General features: G+C 36.3%; 1 protein-coding gene across 2 annotated transcripts; it reads right to left on the bottom strand.

The window, feature by feature from the left end:
* Nucleotides 1-6,725: 6,725 nt before the first annotated feature.
* Nucleotides 6,726-15,406, bottom strand: LOC127266533 (phosphatidate cytidylyltransferase 1-like). 2 transcript variants are annotated; one of them, XM_051296797.1, is made up of 13 exons: nt 15,244-15,406; nt 15,026-15,114; nt 14,535-14,747; nt 13,511-13,764; nt 12,115-12,266; nt 10,864-11,005; nt 9,535-9,691; nt 9,239-9,286; nt 9,062-9,148; nt 7,988-8,116; nt 7,801-7,857; nt 7,131-7,214; nt 6,726-7,042 (listed from the first exon to the last, which is right to left on the bottom strand). In XM_051296797.1, exons 3-13 carry the CDS (start codon nt 14,616-14,618, stop codon nt 6,950-6,952), a joined length of 1,287 nt encoding a protein of 428 aa, XP_051152754.1. In that variant the 5' UTR covers nt 14,619-14,747; nt 15,026-15,114; nt 15,244-15,406; the 3' UTR covers nt 6,726-6,949. The 2 variants fall into 2 exon arrangements, with proteins under 2 accessions (XP_051152754.1, XP_051152753.1); XM_051296796.1 differs by having other exon boundaries at nt 15,026-15,399.
* Between the last annotated feature and the right edge of the window lie 1,008 nt (nt 15,407-16,414).

The following is a 16,414-nucleotide window of genomic DNA, read 5'->3' on the forward strand; positions in this document are numbered from 1 at the left end:
CCACTTCATGAGTCTGCCCTTCATAGTAGGTCTCTGTAAAATCAATTTGATGAGATCCACCTTTGATATGACCTCAATTCTTCTGGGCAGCAAATAATGCTCGAGTTTAGTGCAAGCGAAAACCAATGAATAACACATTTTTTCTGGCATAGTGTAATTCAGTTCTGGTCCTGTAAGGGTTTTACTGAGATAGTAGATTGCCCTTTCCTTCCCGTCATCACCATCCTGTGCCAATAAACAGCTAACCACTTCATATGTATTTGCCAAATAAAGTTTGAGTGGCCGACCTTGTTTAGGAGGCATCAAGACTGGAGGGTGAACCAATGCCTGCTTGATAGCATCTAAAGCCGTCTGTTGATCGGGACCCCATTCAAAAGCATGTCTTCCAGCTTTCAACAATTTAGTAATGGGTCTGACCTTGCCAGCAGCATTAGAAATGAAACGCCTCAAATAGTTCACCTTACCCAAAAGACTTTGGATTTCTTTAACCGTCTTGGGTGGCCGACTGTCAAGAATGGCTTTAGCCTTATTGGCATCAATTTCAATTCCTCTCTCATGAACTAAAAATCCTAAAAAGCTCCCGGCTGATATTCCAAAAGCACACTTGGTTGGATTCATCTTCAACTTGTACTTCTTCATTCTTTCGAATGCCTCTTCAAGATTTTTCAAATGTTCGTTAAAACTGGAGGATTTAACAATAACATCATCAATATAAACTTCCATAGATTTGCCAATTAAATCATGAAAGATTGAATTCATGGCTCTTTGGTAAGTTGCCCCTGCATTCTTTAACCCGAATGGCATGACTGTCCATTCATAAATACCTAAAGCCCCTGGGCACCTAAATGCTGTCTTAGGAATGTCTTCTTCTGCCAGAAATATTTGGTTATAACCTGCATAACCATCCATCAGACTAAGGACTTTATGCCCTGCTGCTGCATCTATCAACATGTCGGCCATAGGCATCACATATTCGTCCTTAGGGGTAGCTAGATTCAAATCCCTGAAATCAATGCATATCCTTATCTTACCATTTTTCTTGACCACTGGCACAATGTTAGCCAGCCACTCCGCATAACGGCAAGGCTGAATGAAACCCACTTTGAGAAGTTTTTGGATTTCTTCCTTGATTTGAGGCATCAGATCCGGGCTCATTCGCCTTGGAGGTTGTTTGTAAGGTTTACAACCTTCCTTGATAGGCAATCGATGCTCTATTAGACTTCTTGTCAAACCAGGCATCTCTGAATAATCCCATGCTAAACAATCAATGTTGTTTCTAATAACTTCGAGCATCATTGTTTGTTGCTCTTTAGACAAATAACCACTTAACCTGATCACTTTTGGAACCAATTCGGTTCCTAAATTAAACTCCAATAATGGGTCTTGTGATGAAGCTGTTGGTTCTGTTTTTTCTAATAAATCGGGCCAACGAAATTGTTCATCTTCTTGGAGGTGAACATCAAGAATCTCTTTACTATTTTCTGCTTTATGTAATAACTGCTTTAAATAGAACTTATTAATAAGAGAACTACATACTTCTAAACTTGTATCATCCATAACAAACAAATTATATGGGAATGGGTGTGGCTTTATCATGAGCCATACAATAAAGGTGTTCTTTTAATAGAACATCGAGTTCTGGCCAGTGACTTTATAACCCTTGTTTGGGTATTCCCTGGCCATATACAATTGAGACATCGGAGCCAAATGACTGGAATAAAACACTGACTCTTCAACTTGTTCTGATACATCGAATGGGTTGTCATTTGCTTCCATTTTGAAGACCTGATTTCCTTCCCAGAACATTAACTGCTGGTGCAGTGTTGATGGTACACATTGAGAAGCATGAATCCAGTCTCTTCCTAGTAAGAGAGAATATGTAGTATCTGCGTCCACAATAAAGAAAACAGTGGAGATCTTTTTTGGTCCGACTTCAATTGTGGCAACCATCATACCTTCAGGCTTGGTCGGCTGCCCCGTAAAGCTTGTCATTTCGAATTCCACAGGAGACAGATCATGAATTCCTTTCCCTAGCTTCTTGAGAGTCTTCAATGGCATAACATTAAAGACTGCCCCATTATCCACAAAAACCTTTGTGATTGGTTTCCCGCAAATGTGAGCATTAACATACAGAGGTTTCAAATGGGAGATCGCACCCTCTGGAATAGGAGGAAACACTATCGAAGGTGTTTCCGACTGAGGCTCGGAATCTGAAGTCTTTGCCCACTCTGTTTCCTCTAATTCATCATCTGCCAAGAATGCCCATAAAGGTTCGTCCATAGTATCATCTACCAGACTCGCCCACATCGGTTCATCTCTCATCTGATTAATCTCTGTCATTCGACAAGGGATTCGTGGTCCCAGACGAGATTTAACAGATCTTGAACTTTCCTCTGTAGTTACAACTTCTTCCTTTGTCTTATCCCGAGATTGAACCGTCAAAGATTCTATACGGAATTCTTCAGGAGATGGATTGATGTTAATCCGTTCACAATGTTGGCATCTAAAACCTCTAATTATTTCATCTGCCATTCCTTTACCTTTCCCCTGTCCCGACGAACTTCCTTTGGTATAGTCGGAAGCGCCTAATCCGTCGTTCGGTTGCTTTCCTGAACAGACCCGACTGGACCGACTTTTTGGAGATTGCATGGCTGCTCCCTGCTCGTTGGTCGTTTGTTCTGTAAAGACTTTAATGGACTGATCTCCTGCCAAGTGGTCGGCTGCTTTTTGTTCGTCGGTTCGTTGTTTTGCTGAAGGAACTCGTTTCCCATACTTTGCAGCATACCTGCGTTTGGCGTTGCGAATCTGTGTACGATTCATACCTGGGAAACGAGGATCTATATCAACGGGTAAAGGCTTTTTATTTCGAGCCCAATTGTTCCCGACTGGACCTGTTTTTCTGGTCGGATGGTCACGCACTAAAACCTTTTCTTTCACCTCCACATTAAAAGAACCGTCTGGACGGTCCCATTTTTCAGCGACTGGCCTTTCAACAACTTTGAGTCGTTCTTCCGGTCGGCCACTGTTTGGCTGACTTCCTTTTTTTGTTCCGGGGCTTGCCTGAGTTCGTTCCCCTGTTTGTCCATCATTGGCCGAACTTTTCCCTGTTTCCGAACTTGGTTGGATGTCAACCATTGCCGTTGTTACTTTCGGAAACGGTTGCTGGTCTACACCTAGAGTGATGTATTTGAGCCGACCTGTCTTGATGGCCTTTTGAATTTCCTTCCTGAAATGAGTACACTGACTTGTATTGTGTGTGAAAGAATTATGCCACTTACAATATGGTCTCCCTTTGATTTCTTCTTTAGTGGCCAATCTTTGCCCCTTTGGAATACGGATCTGCCCATCAGTCAGTAGGATATCAAAGATTTCATCAGCTTTCGAACTATCAAACGTCGGTTGCTCCTTTCCTTCAGATCCTGGTACTGGCTTCAATTTAGGGCATACATAAGGTTTTCCAGAAAGGATTTCGGCTGCCATCTCTTCTGACTGATTAAAATCAAAGTCACATGTTTCTGTTCCCATACTCGCCATATGTTGGCCTCTATTACGCCTGTTATGCTGATCTTCCTCTCTGAACAAAGACTCTAAACGTCCTGCCTTGGATGCAAGACTTGCCAAATCCTCAACATCCAGGGCAGTGAGTGCCTTTCTTAAGCGAGTATGCATATTCCGGACCACTAAATTGGTCATCTCTTTCTCACTGATTACCGTAGGACATCGTCCCTTCATCAATCGCACCCTTTCTATAAACTGTGAAGCAGATTCTTCTGGATACTGTCTCAATTCTAGTAAATCAGTTAAAGAAACAGTTGGTAAAGGATTGAAGAATCTGGCATGAAATGCCATCTCCAGTCCTTCCCACGTCTGAATTTGTCCAGGAGGCAGACTTGCAAACCACGAAAACGCTGTTCTAGTAAGAGATAAACCAAACAGCTGCAACTTATAAAAAGGGTTATTGCCAACTTCTCCTAATTGTGCTGTGAACCGACCAACATGTTCTATGGTGGAAGATCCGTCCTCCCCTGAGAATGCATGAAAATCGGGTGGTCGATAATTCCTTGGGAGAGGGTGTTCATTAATGATCCTTTCTGGGAAAGGTCTCTGATATGCAGGGCGGTTAGCCATCTGAGGAGTTAATCCATACTGATCCCTTAATATATGTGCAATCTCATCAGGATCTACATGAAAGCGTTGATGATCAGGAACATGGAACGGATCCTGCACAGGAATATGAATAGGATCATGTATATATCCTTCAGGCCTGTCCTCCCTTGTATTGTTCGGCTGCGGATTGGTAACCCTTGGTCCCAGTGGAACAGTGTTGGGAAAAGTCAGAGGAGATTTTCCCCTATCCATTCGGTTGGGATTTGTGGCACTTGGGAATGTACTATCCACGAATGATGGCCCTGCGAAATTTGTCTGTAGTCTGGATGGTGATACTCCTGGTGGAGTTTGAGTAGGTTGAAGACTAACCCTTGACAGTGCTTGATCTATCATGTTCTGCATCAGGCTCTGTTGCTCACGCAACATGTTCGTTTGTTGCTCACGCAACATATTCTGCATAACCAAAGTTTGCTGGTTGTTCATTTGTTGAACATAAGACCACCAATCAGTTGGTGGTTGTGGGATTTCCCCGGAATTTGGCACAATAGGTGGTGGAACGGATTCTGCCACCGGTGCCGAAGATGATTGAGGTTGTGAACCTGCCATATGGACCCTTCCGATGATACGGCCGGATCTAAGACGTATGAAATTATCGCCGGAATTGGAATGAGCAATTGTGTCTTGCTCCCACTGTGGTCGCCAATTTGTTGATGTAATTTTTCAACAAAAATAAAGTAAAATTCAAAGATATAGAAAATATCCTTAAACTTGATTAATTAGTGCCTGAGATTAGGAATCTCTAAACACTGTATGGTACAGAAAATAAACTGGAAAATAAAAGACTGAAATTTAAAGTGGTGATCCCCAAATCTGACTTTGCTTTGTTGAAGTTGATTGAAGATGCCTTGCCAAATGATGATCCAAATCCTTAAATATTCTTTGAAGAAACTGTACTGAAAACCGTCGCCCGAACGGTTACAACGTCTCCTTCCCAACCGTCTTCCAACCCTTCTCCTGCTGACACGTGTCCTCAGCAGACCAAAATTATCCCTATATTTCACTCTTTGAGCCGACCACAGACCTTCCGCCCTTTTGGCCCGACTTCGTCCTTCGCCCGACCTGCTTCTTCGCCCGACCTCACTTGGGCCGACTTCCGCATCAGCCGCCCTCCGTCTTTGACCGAAGACCTCCGCGTCTATCCGTACCTCTTCCTTGCCCGACCTTCCTCTTGACAGACCTCCGCGTCTGCCCGACTTCGCCTTCTATCCGATCTACGGTTTACCCGACCTGCGGACTTCCCATCCTGATGGCTTTCCGTCTTGAGGACCTACCGACCTGAAGACCTTCCGCCCTTTAGTCTTTCCATCCTGAGGACTTCCCGACCTGAGGGCCTCCCGACCTGCGGACTTCCCGTCCTGATGACTTTCCGTCTTGAGGACCTCCCGACCTGAAGACCTTCCGACCTGAGGTCTTTCCGTCCTGAGGACTTTCCGTCTTGAGGACCTCCCGACCTGAAGACCTTCCGACCTAAAGTCTTTCCGTCCTGTATTTTCCTTGATTTCCACACGGTGTCCTTCAGCCAGTTCAATCAACTCTATTGCCAGGCCCATTCTTCTTTTTACCTTGGGCTTTTAACCTAATTCTAAATTTCGTACGTAACAACTATATATTAAGACTTAAATAACTATTAATTTAATAAAAATTAGAAAAATTATAAATTATAAATTTTAAAATATAATTAAAATATAAAATACATAGTATATTAGACGAAAAGAGTATTATTTATAAGATATGAATTTATTAAATAAATAAAAGAAAAATTGATATATCTAAGGGATCAAGTCTTGCCTCCTTTTGAAAAATTATGGCCGGACAATTTCGTTTTGCTGGCTACATAAAGTCTAATAGTGATGTGTTTTAACAAAAATTTGAGCTTAAATAGTAAAAATTTTGAATTAATAATAATTACAATTCAGTGAACATAAATAGGTGTTATAATATTAATTTTTAGTATAATATAAAAAATAAAAAATAAATTTTGATTGATGTTTGTTAGGAGACTGAAAAATTTGATAGATACTAAAAATTTGATAAATTACTAAATAAATTACATTACTAAGAAACATAACAAGATAAATTGCCTATTGGCTCTATTCGTGTCAAGGCATCTTTATTCTAATGACCAGTCCAACATTTCTTCTCTTGGTGAAAATCTCTAAGGCAACTAACTCAAGGACTACATTCTGCAAATAACAACCCAAATATCATCAACTCCAAAACCATTACAACTTCTGTTTTTTTGCCACAGAAAACCTCAAGAAAACACATCTTCCCAAGGAATGACCTACTAGTTTTCTTGCCAATTTAAATGCATTCTTACAATACTACATACAACTATCCAAATATTCGATCTAACAATGCCAAAGATTGCTTCTAATCTTGACAACCCTTTCAACTTCAACTACGGCCTACAACCTTGTTCTGTAGAAAAGGATCGTACTCACCGTCTTTGTCGCCATATGACTTACCTCTCCTTTCATGACACAAGCGCGCTTATACAGTATACGCCAGTGGCCCCAACCTGATAACTACTATATATACATACGAACAGACATACAGAGAAAAACAAACTTAATTCTATAACCAAAAGAAAATAAAATATTCCGAGTATACGGCAGGAGAGACTCAAACCAAGTACACACTATACAATGCCAAAAACAGAGAATCTTGCTTCTAAGATTATCGTACATAATTTTGCACGCGGACAGAAACGCAAGAGTAGAAAGAAAGAAGACAACAGAACAGAAAATGCACATACATAACAGAGAAGATTACATAATTTTCAGGACTCCTCCCCTAACTGCCTTTCCATAACAATCTCCCCAAGCTTCATGTACACGTCTTGCAGCTCCTCGAACGTGAGGTTCACCAATATCTGTTCGCCATAACCAAAATCATTAAATTTCACCAAATTACTAGTGAACCAACTCTGAAATTAGTCATCAGTTTGCAGGGTTTGTCACCTGGTCCATGATCATCTCGACCGATAAGCTTTGGGGCACAACAAATGATTGGTGATATATGTACGCAAAAACAGCCATAACCATCTGTGTACATATATATGAGTACGTGTATACCAACAGTTAGCAGGCTCAATAATAAAAGGCACGAGCATTAAAAGTTCGAAGAATTACAAATAATCAGCTTTTTTTTTTCAAGAAAGAATATATAAATATCCACTACAATGTAATTATGGATTTTGAAGTCATTCACGGTTGGTTCATACACCGGCCTGCAGACCTTAATGTATATCTATTACAGCTACATATCCAAGTTACCCATACAAAATGCGACTGCATATTTATCCTTCCTCGAATAATTTTTCTTATCTTAAATTATCTATCATATTGAAGTAAGGATTGAAACATATAGAATCAAGGCAACGTGCATTCTGATTAGATATTTTAATTGATTTATATATAAACAGCATGATTCTTTTGTAGACTCCGTGTATTTCTTATGTACAAAAATAGATATAAAACTCGTGCAAAGATTAAGTGTGTCCGTTTTACTAGTAACTATAAATTTTTCATTATATACTTCCAACGGTCCTATATATTAGAGTATGGCAAAGATGATGCAACATGCTTACGCATGCATTTCACATCTAATTAAAACTCATATCTTATTCACCTGGCAATCCATTCTATCAGTGATCCCACCATGTCCAGGAATGCTATCACCGAAATCCTTCAAGAGAAGGATATGTCGTCAGAAAAAAAGGAAAAAAAAAATGATATTTAAGTGTGAACAATTGATTATACCATACACATGTGCATGGGTGCAAAGAAATGAAGATTTGATATTAGTGATTTCATACCTTAACCTTGAAAGCTCTTTTAAACCCACTGGCAAAGAAGCCTCCAAAAGGTGCGATGATCGATGCAAAGAGACCAAGGCACAGAGCATGCCACTGTACAGGCAAGACAGAAATCTCCCTCCAAGGGAACTGTAAAAATAGCCAAATCAATTGAGCACACGAGGAGCATTCTAGATGAGACTGCCATTGTGCAAAAACAATAGAAAGTTTCAAGATAATGACACAGTAGCTTCCACGATGCAAAAGCTTTCATAGTATAGGAACATCTACCCTTTAATTCAGACAAAAGTATACAACTGTTATTCTAACTCAATATTTTCCCCCACATTGTTGATAAAAATGGAATGCACATTTCATCCACACAATTCCCAACCCCAATCATAAGCTGTAATTTCATGTTTAAAACATTGGGTGTGTTTGTTTGGGTGATATTTGATTTGTTTTCCACTATCTATAAATTTTTTCCCCAAAAAGTATTAAATCAAATATCTAGTTTTTTATATTTTATATTACACTAGAATTAATATTACATTAAAAATATTGCATGAATTCCTATTTATCAGATCAAACAACTACTCAAATTCAAAATTTTACCATTCAAATTAAAACCCAAAATCAAATCAGCCAAACAAACACACCCATTGATTTTCCTCTCCTAATCTCCAAATAGATATTAGGTAAAAAGATGTAACGGTATTCCCTTGCACAAAGTAACAAAAATATTGGGATGGCAGTGAAGAGAGAACTAATGCCCAAGCACTGCTTGCTACGAGGTATTGAGTTCAGATATAGCTTCCAGAGGCAGCAAAGGAGGTTTCTTCCGCAATGTCACTTTAAAACGTTAACAGTGTCATCGAATAGAGAGATTGTTGGGATCTCTACAAAAACATTATTTTCTCAGATGCAAAGTTCCTACACTTCTAGAACCCGCCTCACCACCCAAGTTCAGTGGGATGAAATGAATACATGAAAAACTTACTCTTAGCCATAGACATCTACAGAAAGATTATGCTGAATTGATCAACATGATCTGAGATATGCTTAAAATATAATTTAGAGAAGAATGCTATTTACCCATTGTGCAAACCACAGCGGAACAGTGAAACTTTCTGGCTTAAACAATGAGCCAGGATCACAGTGAAGCCAACCAGTTGACAAGTCCTACTCATAAAGCATCAAGAAAGTATTTAGCTTCTTATGTTAACAAATAATCTCTTTCAACAGAGAGGAGAGGATATAAGCCATCATTACCTTTCTAGGGCATGTCAACCATTGAAAGCGACCCAATACATTTGCAAGCTTAAAATCATATAAACAAAGTCATCAATAAAACCCAAAAGTCACATATCTACCAAAATCACTAATCAGTTCCCCATTGCTAATAGAATCTCATTACCACATAAGTGGGAACCCATTTCTTTAGAAGCAAAATAAGCAAACAGAAAAGCTACCTAACAATTTAAAGTATTATACTAAGCAAACTGATTTTGACAGGCAATATATAACACCTAAACTCTACACTGATTATCATAAGGCAATTTGCTTACCCAAAATGCAGATATCATGGTAGTAACAGACGCCCCAATGAAGCCCTCCCATGTTTTCTTCGGTGACAGCTTGATCAGAGGAGTTTTCCCAAAGAAAAATCCGAAAATGTAAGCAGCAATATCATTGATAACAATAAGTGATGCTGGAAGAAGGAACCTGCGATATTGGAATCAATATTAGAGGACCTTAAAATTTCAAAATGGAACATATTAGCATCAAATTCTTCATAGCATCTTCTAATTAATGTTGTATAACCTTCAGAACAGCCAACAAATCCAACAGTGAGAAAAGTTTATTAACATTAAGGAAATGCTGTCAGATGGGGTTCACATTTATGGCTCTTATTCTCAACTGTTATAGACAACATCTTATTTCTCAATTACCTATATTTTAAGTATCCAGAGATCAGTTAAGTATTTTATTGGACTCACATCTTATATTGAATTCTATGTTTTTGCCATTAGTGTGAGTCTCCCCAAGCCACTCAAATGGGAAAGTCACTAATGGTACATGAAGCATTATGGTTCAAAAGTTCCCTTGGAGGCATAGTGCATAGTATGCCCTATAAATCAAAGTGCGAAATCACTTGAATACATAAAATATTATACTATATATAAGTCTTAACAGAACAGAAACACATGGAGATATTTTAATACTAAACAACATCGATGATAAGCTACTGCTGAAATTTTTAGGTTGAACGTAATTTAAAACATATTTTATAGCACTGCATTAATAATATGAAGATGTATTAATTATTTCTCAAACTTCTAAATTAATCCATTTTTGTAGGTAAATTTGGAGGAAAAAAAAATAAAAAGACAAGTGCATAAGCAATATACAGATATATATATATATATGAGACAGAGAGACTAATATATTAACTAATTATAAAACTTCTAAAATTAATCAATTTTTGCAGGTAGATTTGGAGGAAATTTTGATAAAAACACTAGTGCATAAACAAAATAAATATACGAGGTAGAGACTAATACGAAGGAGACAAAGGAATTAAAAAGGTAAAAGAAAGAATCTAGATTACTAGGCAAAACACTTTACAATTGTACTATGTTTTCAAAAGAAAGCACACACACACACACATAAAAATATGTATATATACAGAAATATGATTAGCACTCCCTTGCATCACCATTGCCCCTAACTATGCCAGAAAGAGCCTTGAGCAATTACATACACCATATGAACTATCATTATAAATTGAACTCCACAAAAACCATTAGTTCAGAAAAATAGCAGAGGAGGAAAATGAAGAGAAGGGTGATCAAAGGGACTACTAATGGTAAACACGAAAAGTGAAGTTGTATTACCAGAAAATTCCTTCAAAAATGTTTGCCACAGTAAATGATGATTGGGCGAAAACCACAATCAGAATCATATGCGTCCAAGCATATTGGCCAAATTGATACTTGTACATCTTCTTCTTCAGTGTCAGAATGAACCACATGAAACCTCAATTCACCAAAAGAAAATAATCAGTTCAGCATTTGTTTGAACAAGCAGCATCCTGCAGTCTAATGTTGCCAGTTAATAATAATAATAATAATACACTTTCATCAAATTAATAGGCATTGTGAGTCATCATGATTAAATGTGATTCATCAAGAGACTCACAGCAATGACTCAAAGAAAATCTTCATCCATCATGAGATCAAAAAAAAAATTTCAAAAAAAGATAAAAGAAAATTGAAATTTTTTATTTTACCAATACCCAGTTATTAGCCTTCATTCAAATCCCTAGAGATAGGTGAGGAAGAATCCTTAAGAAACTAACAGGAAACATTATTTTTACAGCATATGGCTAATCATATGATTTCCAGGGTATGTTATGGAACTTGTCAAATGAAGGAGATTTTAGTGTTTAAATGAAGAACTGTATCAACTTGGAAAGTTGTGGGGAATACAAATTTGAAATTTAACAAGAAACTCCCAAAATATTAAAATTTGGATTCTTGAACGGGTTGGTGAAAATTGAACCAGAATGAGGCAATTACATGCAACCTACAAGGTTTGCAGCACCAGATGATTAATCCAAGATAAGCAATTGGAATGGGAATTTCGAGGAAATTGGAAGTACAATTATTATAGAAGCAGAACTTCTTTCCCTTCGAAATGTATCAATACTTGCATCAGAAAGAAGAGTGACAAACAAAAATTTAATATGAATCAGTGGTTGTATTCAATCTAGTTTGAGAAAGTGGGAATTCCCCCTAGAGTGTATTTTAGATGATTACATGAGCTTATGGAAAAACAAAGGGGTCACCCTCCCACATTAAGATAAGAACATTAATTCTAATGCTTTTGAAAAGAAGTTTGCTCAACATACAAAATGATTTGAACTTTGGAAAGAGCTGGAAGAGGAAGCTCATTATGCTTTAATCAATTATTTTAGTGTGTGAAGCTCCTGATGAATAAATGTAATATTAGTAGTGTACTCATAACAATGGGATCAATAAGATTTTAAGGGAAGCATTTTGGATTCAAATCTAACCATGAGAGAGTTCACTCAAAATCCATAAGCATCAAACAGAAGAAAACTAAATCAACACATAATAGCTAACCTGCAATATACAAGAAATAACAGGTAACCATATGATATTTGATAAATTTGCTCACGAGCTTATACAAAACTTTGTCTGTGGCCACAGTGTTCACAAGCCTCTGACTGAGAATGCGACCATATACAAATAACATTGCTGTGAAGAAGAAATGCCTGAAAACAAAAGAACAAAATTAGAAAAACAATTGATAAATTTGAGAAACTCAATAGTTGCACAGGTTGATATGGCTTCTAAAAAAAAAATAAAAATGGCAAGAGCAGTAACAGAAGAGACTACTGACTGCTCTGTAGAGCAAGCACATCAAGAAGCTCTTCGCAAGTGCAAGTATTAAGTTGTAAGCAATGAGGTTATATATATTTAAATTGATTTCTCAGGCTTTGCATAAAATTAAAATTAAATAATCCATTATGTGATGCACTACACTATAGTTTGTATACCTCTCATAACATACAATACGAGTGTATATTAAATCTTCCATTACCTCAGCAAGAAAAAAGAAATCCTAACTTTTGTTGTGTTCAACAAAACAAACTATCTAAAGCATTTTAACAGTCAGAAAATAAAAATATTTCAATCATCTAAAGCCACAACTATTAAAAAATTCTAGAATTGACACTTCTATAATTTATACACCCCATTATATCCTTTAGACTCAGTATAAAGTGCACATTCCACACAACTAACATGTCTAGTAAAGCAGGAGTATAATAGGAAGTCGAACATGGTTTCAGCTAGCAAGTGTGGGCAAGTAGAAGAAAATGTAGAAATTACAAACACTAAACTGAAATAGTATAGCAATGTAACACATTGTCAAAATACGATGGTATGGATTCAGCCCAAAATGAAAAAGCCAAAAGCCATGTAAACAAACATGCTTGTGGAAACAAACAATATTTGCAATAAATAAGGTAAGCATTAACTAGATAATATTTCCAATTTTGAAAGCACTAAATAGTAATCAAGAACAAAATATTATTGTCCGCACACAAAGATGCCATTAACTAGAAATCTTTTTCTGGCACGAGCTGGTATGGAAGTAACTAAGTCATATTACATGCATACTTAGTATTTAATCAAACCAAAAAGAGATCACTTCCAGGAAATAAAATGATAGAACAGAAAAATGAAAAGTTTGTTGTTATAGAAATGACGTGAAAAAGAAAAAAAAGAAAGATAGAAGAACTTCATTGAAAAGAACAAGCCTGTAGCATTCTATTAGGGGCACAGAGGCATAAAATTCCGATCGCCAGAGGGAAAAATTAAGAAACATCTATTTCTTTGAGAGAATCCAAAAAATTACCACAGCAAGTATGAGGGGATCGACAACAAATGTCCAAGGAGTGACAGAGAAACAAGAGCACAAAGTCGAAATATGTTAACAAACTAAATGACTTACCAATTCAAGAGTCTAAATCCAGGGAGGCGCCTTTCCTCATTCGCTCTCCTAAGTAAATTGAAGAGCTCCTTGGCCATGAATATTTGGATAATAACCACCATAGCCCAAATGTAAAGGTGACCCATATATATTACAAAGGCAAATCCTCCAATCATCCAAAAGGTTGAATATGCACGGACCAGCATCGACTTGTACTTGTTATTATCATTGACGAGTAAATGGCCCCCGTTAGCTTTATTAACTTCTGGAGAAACCTAGGGTATTAGAAATGAAAGCATTTAAGAAATTTCAAAACCATCATATGTACACTCTTTAACTTTTGGGATTGGCTTATCAACAAGAAAGAAACAAAAGAGTAAACAAAAATTCTGCCTGAATTTATTGCTATGGTTCTCCATAAAAATAACAGTAATAAATAGTATTTACTGAGTTCACGGAAGGCTTTCAGTTGGATTAATTCCACCCCTTAGTTGTCACTAGAAAATGGCGCAGAATGATGCAAACCATGCCAAATTACAGCTATAAATTCATAAAATAAAATACAAATACAAATATACGTGCCATGTATTAAGTATGAAAACATCAATGCTCAATGTAAATTACAAATATCATATAAAGTCTCAACCATTAGTATAAATACTAATCACAGGAACTTTTAAAAACAATATTTTGACAAAGGACCTTTGTTAGCAAAATCACGAGCAAGTACAACAAAAATGAAAGGGTACAATATTAAGACAAACAACGAATCATGAGTTGGGGTTCACAACATTTGGATAATATTTCAATATTATGGTTATAATAACAAAACTAATGAAAATCAGGTGGACAATCTAACAAGAACATCTTTGCAACGAAATGGGCAAATGGCACACAGCTCATTGAAGAGGTGTGTCATGCCTTGGCGAATGGGCCGAGATTTTGCTATACACCATTTGAACCATAAGGAACAATTGACAACTACACTCCACCCCATATGATGTCTCGAAAGAGCATCACAGTAAGCTCAACATCAATAACTAACCTCATTTGATGCTCTACGCCGACGTATTCTTACAGTAGGACCCCCAGGAGTCGACGGGCCACCTGAACCAGTATCCTTTTGCATAGTTTCTACAATCCTTAGTCCTAGCAGGAAAAAGACTTACCCAATCATTCACATTCCGAGGAACTAACTGGCAACCAAAGATTGCTTGCAGGAAGCTCTCGTACTACTTGAGTTCTTCTGTGGCTAGAACTGGGAAAAACATACATACATATATATAGGAAATGGAATCTCAGTAGTCAATAACATTAATACATCCCATTTAAAAACATTGAATAACAGCATCATAGAAAATTTGGATATATATATATATATATATACACACATGAAAGGGTTGGTTTCGATTTTTTGATTGAGCTATCAATTAAAGATACAGAGAGTGGATTCAGAGAAGTCAAAATCATCATAAACATTTAAAGTAGACAAATTACGCTACACATAAGCTTCAAAATTGGTTACTGCAATCTGACCTGCAACAAGCATGTAACAAAATCCCGATTTCAATCCAGCCTGCCTCGGCACGCAAAACAGTGAGAGGTTTCAACACCGGGCGGAGCCCCTGAAAATCAATTTGAATTCATAAATTGAGACGACATGACACAAACACGCAGCCGAAAAGGATTGAGTGTGGAGCCCTTTTGGAGGAGAGAGAGGGAGAGAGGGAGGGATCTGATTCTTGAGTCTTGACCTTTGCTTGGGCTGTGGTGGGCGTGGCGGAGTGGAGTGGAGGAGTTGAAAAGCGAAGTTTGTGGAGGATCAAAACTGATTTTGATTTTGATTTTGTCGATGATATTCACAATTTGAAGCTCAGATTAATGATTGATTGATTGGAGATTCTTTTTATGATCATAGCTAAAATCAAATCACCAGCTACTCGAATCTATCAAGAAAATTTTATTTATTACTACTCCTTTCGTTATAAAACAAATTTTGTTTTATATATCGTGTAAAACACTTTTTAAATTAAAATTTGTACTATAAAACAACAATTTCGTCCATATTTAGTATAAATACAAATAGAAGATAATAAAAATATCTTAAATAATACTTTTAATAAAATAAATAAATAAATAATCAATTATTTATTTATTAAAAAAATTTATTTGAAATAGATTAAGTTTTTTATTTGTATAAAACTTATTAAATTCGTATTTACACTCAAATATTTAAATGAAAGAAATGTTTTGTGTATTTTTATTGAAACATCGGTATTATATAATTTATCCATAAGTTTATATTTAGTTTTTACTCTTTCTACTTAACATTAAAAATAAAAAATATTTTTATACAAATATTATTATATTTATATTATAAAACATTAATATAAGTACTTTTGCTATTTTTTCTTTTAATTTATTTTACGTTTTAATATATAATTAATGTTTGAAGATAACACTCAAGAAATAAATATAAATTTTTAAAATGAATAAAAGTGCTATTTTTTTTTGAAGTTTTTTATTTTGAATTTTTCAATTTTTTTATTCATGCATATTAGAGTGAAGTTCATATACATATATTGATAATAATGAAATGAATTTTTTTTTTAAAAAAAAAATTATTATATACAAATAATAATTAAAAGTTAGTTGGAAAAACAAATAGCAACGTAGAATTAGAGCATAAGCAGTGGCTGTCTTCTTCATCAACGGATTTTCGGCGCTCAAGGGCTCTCCTTTCCCACGTCAAAAAATGACACAAACATATCTATAAATTTCTTACAATATAAATACAATGATATTTTTTTGAATAAATTATACAAATATCAAAATATTTTTTAATATTAAATAGAATTATACGAAAAACAAACGATACCATATGGGACAGAGGTAGTATTAGAGTTGTGGTCATAACAACCGAAA

The sequence above is a fragment of the Andrographis paniculata genome, unplaced genomic scaffold, assembly GCF_009805555.1.
Source record: "Andrographis paniculata isolate CXL003 unplaced genomic scaffold, ASM980555v1 Contig76END, whole genome shotgun sequence".
Lineage (NCBI taxonomy): Eukaryota > Viridiplantae > Streptophyta > Magnoliopsida > Lamiales > Acanthaceae > Andrographis > Andrographis paniculata.